Below are 8,611 nucleotides of genomic sequence, written 5' to 3'. Positions count from 1 at the left end.
GATAACTAGTGAGCTTGACATTTTATTCTTTAATAATGTTTTCCTCTTCAAAGTGGCGAGTTTATTTGAAGAAAAAATGATACAATTAAAGTATACAGCTGGAAAAACGACGAAACGCTGCACTCGGTGCTCACCTGCTTCAATGTTTAATCATTGCCTTGGTCACCAGTGTGGCGAAATACTGGCTAACACGGTGCTTATATGTGCCTACGTTTTACAGCTACAGTATTTATTTTAACGGTTGATGCTTTATTATCAAGCACCGCGTGACACGCCGATTCATCTCTGACAGCTTTCAGTTAAGCGACGTGTTTACTAAGCGTTTATCATACGTGGTCGCTCCCTCAAATATGAAAATATAATTTTATGACACGCAATGAGAGAGTGTAACGTCATCAACGAACCTTTAGCCATTTCTTGTCACTTGTGAAAAGAGAGAATAAATGACCAGAACGGAAATGTTTATTTCATAACATTTTCTTGAGGCAATGTTTTATTTTTGTATAATGCCAGCTAATTTTATTTAAAGGCATTAATTCTGAAAACCTTTTGTCTGTTTCAAGGCTTTCATAAAAAATCGATAACAGGAGAAGGCGGCCCATTGTTATTGTCCTATTTTTGTGCATTTCAAAAAAAGTTAAAAGTTAATAATAAAAATGACTATTAATGTAACTATTTATGTTAATATTTATGAAGTAATAGAATCTTTTTGAAACAATTTATTTTTCTGTGCATATATTTATACTACCCGTACAATCGTTTTATATATTTTAGAAGATGTTTTCCCACGTATTCACACAGAAAAGCGTTAACTGTTGACATTTTTCATACAGGGACTCCATTAAAAATAAAAAAAAGTACAGAAAACAGGATGAAATATGAGAAGAAAAATTACAACACAAAAATCTCGCCTTTGACTTTGCAACAGGGAACGCTTTATTATTTTTTTTTATTTATTTCTTTATTTTCCTTATGACGTTTTTGCCTTTTTCTCTTTGCATTTTGTTATACCGCACCACACAATTGAAAATGCAAACAATAATTGCAGTTCACTTTTTAAAATTAATTTAATTTCTACACCATTTCAACGCCCAAGGCAAAGGCGAGAATCGGTTAAATGAAATGAGTCGTTTTTTGAAATGAAAGGGATAATACACAGCGACTAAAATAACTTCAACATCGTGCTCACGTTTATTCCAATTGTTTTTCTAGAATTTAACATGTCTAATACTCCAGGAGATTTTTATATTTCAGAATTCCTAAAGATTTCAGACGAACCTGCTTGTATTTTTAACGAAATTATTAAGTCCTGAAACGTAAAGAAATATATATATATATATATATATATATACATTTATATATATATGTAGGTATGTATATTCGATTTGCTAATTGAACGCTTCTCATTAATGAAAAACGTGGTCTTACTATAATAATAATAATAATAATAATAATAATAATAATAATAATAATTAGAAGAAGAAGAAGCGACATAAAAACAAAAGAAAAGCTGCAGCTCTGCTCTTATACAGAATGATGCCAAAATACAAAGCATCACCGTCTGTTAAAGACAAATTCAAATAGATAATTCTTGTTTTCTTAAACTTCTCTCGCCCTGCGTGTCATGCAGCAACCACTCGACACAAAATGTTTGTATTGTTTATAATAATATTACATTTGTGTTAAAACATTCAAACAATTGGTAAATTTAAAAAAGGGTTACACGTGGTTTTTAATGTATTCAACTCAGATTCCATGTCGTATATAATACACACTAAATATTCTAACATTGTCATCCACGTTCATTTTACAAAAATGCACTTAATGCGCATGATTTTCCGCTCCAGGCAAATCTTTCCTCTTGACTTCTGCAGTACTTCTGAAAACATAAAATTCACGGATTAAATTGTAGGAAGGATAAGAAACAGTCAAAAACATCACATTTAACCTTAATGGACTTTCTCTTTGTAAAATTATTTACAGCTGCAAAACATTTAAAATATTACAGTTAACAGGTCTCAAATGATCATCCTCGTAAATAACACATCAGAAATAAATATTTTAGAGCCTACGTGCACTTCTGAAAATGTTTTCAATCAAACACACGGATAAACGAATCTTATAAAGCAAATATAACCATAATATCTTATATTCAGGACAAAGCTGGAACTAAATCAGCAGTGGAATATGTTGTACGCTTATGCTTAAAAGAAAGAAAGAAAGAAAGAAAGAAAGAAAGAAAGAAAGAAAGAAAATGCGTACGCAATTCATAACAAAGTTTGAAATAACTCTTGTAGACCAGTTAATTAATTTCATGTAAATGGTATATGCCAAGTAACAACAGATTGTTTTTAATTTAGTGTATTATTAAAACATTTTGGGAAAAAGTATCTCAGCTTATCGATTGGTGCATTGAAATAATATAAATTAAGTATTATTTTTGTTTCATTTTACAAATATATCTAAATAGTTTTATACTTTTGTAGACAAACTTGTAAATCTTGCAGACTAGTAATTAATTTCATATAAATGTTTTTTGTTTTTAAAACTGGTGCATTACGAGCTATACTACATTTTTTATTAAAACATTTTGGAAAAATGTCTCAGCTTAGGTGAAGTACAATTATATCTTATTTCTTATATATATATATATATATATATATATATATATATATATATATATATATATATATATACCTTTGAGGAAATTAAAAAAAGAATTGAATGTTGATAAAGTATATCAAAAATAAAATTATCAGTCCGTTGTCTAAAGGCCTATAATGTTAGCACCATTTTTATTAAACATTATATAAATTTACCAGAAGATGGCGCCATTCTTACGATAAAAATGACTGCAGAATTCCCGAACGGGACAATTTTGCTTGCTGAATCACGTCTGATTGTTCATCAAGATCAAGGTTATTACTTATCACGCTCTCACGTGACGTTCAAGGTCAAGGTTAAACACTGATTTAGTGCTGCTGTCTGCAGTTCTCTTTTTTTCGTGCATCAAGAATTCCACACTCCCCGCCGAGAACAGGAATCATGCCTAGTAAAACTCACTGAAAGGGAAAAAGTGTATTCTTGTTTTACCTATATTTTTATTGTTATTTCAAAATCACTTTGCTTTAAAGTTTTAGATTGTAATAATTATCTGTCTACATGGATTGTGCAGTGTTTGTGTACTTATTAACAAAAGCACACATTAAAATTTGTTAATACGTTGCCAAAATATATATACAGTATATATATATATATATATCTTTAAAAGTCTTTAGACCATGCACGGACTGATAATTTTATTTTTGACATAATTTATCAACATTCAATTTTTTTTTATTTCCCAAAAAGTATAAAACTATATAAATAAAGCAAAACAAACTTCAGAAAAAGTAAATATTTGAAACCCATAAATCTTCATTTTTTACTGCCTCATTTTTACATTTAATAAATACATTTTTGTTTATTTTTTGATTCGTCCCATAACGCACTTACTTAAACTAATTTTGTGTCCACGATTAACTAACGAACCTGAAGATAACTAAAAAACCTGTTTGTTGTATTTAACAAATCGTATCATCACATGAAATGTGAAATTTTGTATCAATAAAAATGTTAAGATTGATTCTTGTGAAGTATTAAATTCAAGTGCACAAAACAACTGCATTCGAAAAACCTCTTCAAAACCGAAGATTGATACATGACCTTTATTAATATGTAACAATATTTTTCATATTTTTTACAAGCAAATAGTATACCATTTTTAAGAAAAAAAAATAGCATTTTAAAATGACGCTACATCATTATTTTTTTCATTTCTAGTAATACTGAGTAGATTGGTAAGTTAACGTATGTGCAGTGTCAATCATATTTACATTATTTTTAAATCCCCACTGGAATGAATAGCTCATAAAATCTTTTATTTTTGCCCCTTTTTCTTAAAAAAATGAAATCAATAAAACAAAAGCAAAAAGGAGAAAGAAAGGAAACAAAAATAAGTGCTTGCTTCAGAGTAACAATTTAATTAAAAGATAATTAAATGGAAAATCTCTTTCAATTTTTGTCAGCTGTGTCCATAATTAAACACAACTGGTCTTGACTTTGGACACAAACTTCTTTTCTTTAACCCTCCTGTTTTGAAACCAAATAGTTATTTGCCTCTCCGTAAGATTGGTAACAGCTGAGATCTTTCGCCTCTTGTCTTTCGTGATGAATTTGTTGGTCGCATATTCTTTTTCCAGTTCCTTAAGCTGGACTTTCGTGTATGGGACTCTTTTCTTCCTACCACGTCGAAATGAGCTCCCATCCTGCTGATGAACCACCACGTCTGGAATTAATAATAAAAGCATAGCTGTAGTCGTAACTTTTTTGTAATATTTGTTAGCTTGTTTCATCGTAGATAAAAGCTGGCATTTAATGTTAAAACACAAACATAAAATTATATGTCTTTGTGTTGCTCAATAATTGTACACGTGCCGTGAAATGAAAATGATTCTGGTTATTATTTATATGTCATGCTATATAATGCAGATGCATGAAGAACGTACATGCGTGTAAACGGCTTTATGAATGTGGACGTAAGTTTTTGTATGATATATTTTTCCCATAATTGTGTTTATTTTGTTTAGTTTTTTTTTTTTTTTTCCCTGCCATTGCGGATTTCCATATGTGTCCAGTCTGACTTTGTTCTTTCGAGCAGTACATCTGACTGTTCCATCCATTTGTTAAAGCCCACGGTTGGTAGCTGTCCATGGGGAGCAAAGTCTCATGTCGTCCATCACCACCTCCTCCCATTGTCTGGACTACAGAAACATCTAAATAACTTGCCATAGGCTGATATGGATTGGCATAACTGTGATAAAATGCAAGTTCCTTGGCCCTGCTGGGGTACTCTTCTGGAGGAATCACGTTATCCATACATTTCTCTGGTGGATAGCTTGACAGGGAAGAAGACTGGGTGCAGGTCTTGAGCGATCCACGCCCCATGCGGCAAGAATAATAGCTGCTGCCGAAATATCCGTATGGTAAAGTTGCTTGAGATGAGCCTTGTGGCATAGCTGTGCATGGAGGACATTGTTTACCTGTTTCCCCTGATCCTGACATTGACATATCAACCGCTGGATAAGCAGAGCCGTGCACCAAAGGAGAAGCATGACCCCCTAAACCAGAGTGGGCCATCAGATTCCGACACTGGTTGGCTGAGAAATTACCGGCACCCACGAGCCCTTCCATGCTTTTGTTGATTTCATCCAAGTTGTTGTCGTATACAAACATCACGGTATCCACCCAACGAGGTTTGAGTACAAGGGATGTGTTCATATCACGTTCACCATGCGAGAAAAGGATTCTCTTATAAAAGACAGGATTTCTGAACAGGATAGTGAATTTCATTCCGCTTTCTGCATTGACGCAATAAAGTCGAGTGCAGTGCGGGTGTTTCTGATTGGCTACGGCTCGCTCCACGTGACATGCAAAACAGAAGGTAGTCTCTTGGCGAAAAACAGAAAATTGCATTTATTATCTAGATTCTATTGGAAGTCAGGAGTATTTATATTTTCTTGTCAGTATATCTCGCATCAAGTGAACAAAACTAGTGATTATTTTCCATGTAACTCTGAATTAACGTATTTGAACTAAAGACTATTTTGAAATTCAAAAAATTCATATAAATACAATCGAGTATCAATAATCTCATTTTCTTCAACAGGATAGGGTTAAAAAGTAGATTTATGCTTTTAGGATACCAGTTTAATGGCAAAAGTGGAATCCTTAATTTATACACTGCGAATTACTAACGTGGAAATAAACATACTGTATCTGGATAGAACATAAATTCATTAGTGATAGAATTAGCGTAGCGTACATCTACAGGCAAAAACCGTCTCTAACACGCAGTAGTTTAAAAAGTAGAATAATTCACATGTACTTATTGGATTGGTGCCTTTATCCAAGATTTGAGATACAATTGGTTACATTTCTTTAGTTTTTCTAGTTAGAAAACAGGGGGAAAGACTTCACTTCTTTAAAGTCTTGGTTCTTTAATGGAACTATAAGGTTCTTCAGCGGTTTGTGAGGTTCCTCGTAGAACCATTGATTTATTTAATCCTGAGAAGGATTCTTTTCATTCGAAGTTGGTTCTTTGTGCTTTGAAAAACGTCCTAACAAACTGAACTCTTTAAAGTGTGGTAGGCAGCCAATCAGAACATAACAGACTTAGAAAACCTGGATTTACATGTTCTTGTAGGCAGCAAGCGTCCTTTTAAAATTGTGACCCATTGTTATTTTACAAATCTGTTACCAACTATTTGTGTTTATTAAGGAGCATATTACGGATCTAAATACATTATGGTTATTTCTGGAACCTTTGCGTGGATGGGTATTTCGGGAACCAAAAAATGGTATTGCTCTGAAGAACCATTCATGCGACCTTTATACTTAAAGAGTATTCCTCAGTGTGAAGAGCAGCATTTGAAGCCTACACGATCCCAGGGTTTGAAGTCCAAACGTTAAAAACACTAACACAGTCAGGTTTTTTTTTTCCGTGATGAAAAATCTGTTAACAACAAAATTAAATACATTGTGCGAAAGTAATCAATGTATATTCAGCAAAAGTTTCTATCATTGCAAAAGCTGTTTACATTGGAATGTATAACGTCGATTTCAATCAGACTCAAAGGCAATATTCTGCAGCAAGTCGGTTAGTGATAATAAAGCTGTTTTTAAAACTGCTTAAAGAATAATAAAAAACAATCGAGTATGCATACAACAAGGAAACGGGCCAGAGATTTGCTTTCTTTATAAGACTTCTGTTACGCTACTTCTTCTCCGCGTTGCAGTAATGTTTTCTTTCTTTCTTTCTTTCTTTCTTTCTTTCTTTCTTTCTTTCTTTCTTTCTTTCTTTCTTTCCAAGTGAATATTATCAAGCCAATACAAACTGACAGGTTGCGTGTCAAGAAAGGAATCATACTCTAAAGCTAGACATGTATGTAAATGACCCCAGACAGAGCTTGCTTCTTTTCAGCGTACACAATTCTTACTTGTAAACTTCTTTGTTTTTACGATTTCGGAGTCCTTGGTAGACACATGGCAATCCCAGAACACTTCCCCCCACTTTTCTCACACCACCCTCAAAGGACTTCTTCACACAAGGGTTAGACATTGGCTTCAGGGTCAAGGCCAAGTTGAAAGTCTAGCCGCCAGTGGAGGTGTTTTAAGTGTACGCGATCCCCCAGACAAAGGAAAGTCTAGTCAAGTTCATCCCACCAAATTTTATCTTGGGGCAAAGCCAATAAAATATATTTTTTTGGATGCCATAGCTAAAATATTGTATGTTCCTCTAAACTTTTTAGGTGTTAATATTTTTTAAAAGATGTATGCTACCCCTGCATCTGATAATTTTCATGAGAAAATAAGTTAATCATAAACATAAAGAGCCTACCTAGCCAGAATAATTCCGTATCGCTTTTTACCTTTACCTTGAAAAACAATTCCTATTCGATCTCTTTTATAAAAGTATCGACGGCAAATATCAAAATGAAGTTGTTTTGCACTAAAGCCCTGCAAAAAAATGTTATAAAATAGAAAAATAAAATATAAAACAGAAGAAGAAAACGCAGCGTGTTACAATGTGGTTTCTGTGGTCAGTGTAAATACAGAAATCCCTTTAAGTGAAATATTTGACCACCTATTACTGGGTTACTCACGCTTACGTAGTTACTTAACACAATTATACCCAGGAAATGCCTTCAGTGTATTTGCAGTAAAGCTTCCTGCATTCTTTTTACTTATTCAACAAGTAGTAAAGAGTTTTAAATCCGCGACTCCAGACTGCTGTTCTCTTTCCTTTTTCTTTTTTTTTTTAATAATAGAGGGTGACAGACGGGCCTACTTTATTCCGCGCTGGAATCCAAGTAAGTTTAATGACTTCAAAAGTATTTTTATTACTTATTCGTTATAATCAGTTTGAACTTTAAGACGTTTTGAAGCAAGTCTATGCTAATGCGTATGTTAAATAAAGAACACATTATTTATAACCCGGCAGTTATGTGTCATATGCGCATGTCAACTGATTAACGGCTGCTTTATACGAGATGTATAATATTTTTCATTAATTTTCTTTTTTTATGAAATAAAAAAAAAAACAGGTTAAGAAAGAACCTTCTGCAATAAGAAAATATTTGTATAACAAGTTCCAGCCGACTTCGGCAAAAAAAAGAAAAAATAAATAAATAAAAAAGTTCATTTGATATTGAAATGTTTATATGAGAAATTACATTATAACTGTCATAGTATTTTAGCTAAATTGTACAAAGTATTCAAGGTTTGAACAGATATTCGTTTCTGTGAAGTATTATAGTAATTTCTGGTTAAAAGTTTGTATTTCATTTCAAATAAATTACATAGGACATCACTAATTAATATTGTTAACGTAGATTTAATTTGAAAGATTCTTATCATTAAATACAAATAGTTACTCGTTTGGAAAAAATAATACCTATTAAGCACTAAATACAGCCCATCTATCCGTTCATTCATTTTAATCTCTTAATTTAGTCCACAGAAGTGGCAATTTGTGGCGCATTGTAGGTGAAAGTACGTCTTTGAATTAGAC

At 32.6% G+C, this 8,611-nt stretch overlaps 1 protein-coding gene across 1 annotated transcript; it reads right to left on the bottom strand.

Annotated features, from left to right (window-relative positions):
* Positions 1-207: 207 nt before the first annotated feature.
* Positions 208-5,319, bottom strand: hoxb13a (homeobox B13a). Its single transcript, XM_039740394.1, has 3 exons — positions 4,650-5,319; positions 4,108-4,330; positions 208-220 (listed from the first exon to the last, which is right to left on the bottom strand). The coding sequence occupies exons 1-3, from the start codon at positions 5,317-5,319 to the stop codon at positions 208-210; spliced, it is 906 nt and encodes a 301-aa protein (XP_039596328.1).
* Between the last annotated feature and the right edge of the window lie 3,292 nt (positions 5,320-8,611).

This window comes from Polypterus senegalus, chromosome 17 (genome assembly GCF_016835505.1).
Source record: "Polypterus senegalus isolate Bchr_013 chromosome 17, ASM1683550v1, whole genome shotgun sequence".
Classification (NCBI taxonomy): Eukaryota; Metazoa; Chordata; class Cladistia; order Polypteriformes; family Polypteridae; genus Polypterus; species Polypterus senegalus.
Note: the sequence above shows the minus strand (reverse complement) of the source record. Positions and strands in the feature narration are given on the sequence as shown.

Bases quoted from the DNA above. Each gene is read 5' to 3' on its own strand.
- hoxb13a (XM_039740394.1), bottom strand. From the start codon at position 5,319: ATGAACACATCCCTTGTACTCAAACCTCGTTGGGTGGATACCGTGATG. The intron at 4,331-4,649 runs CAGGGAAAAAAA...TATTATTAATTC, and splicing joins CATATGGAAATCCGCAATGG to CAGACGTGGTGGTTCATCAG.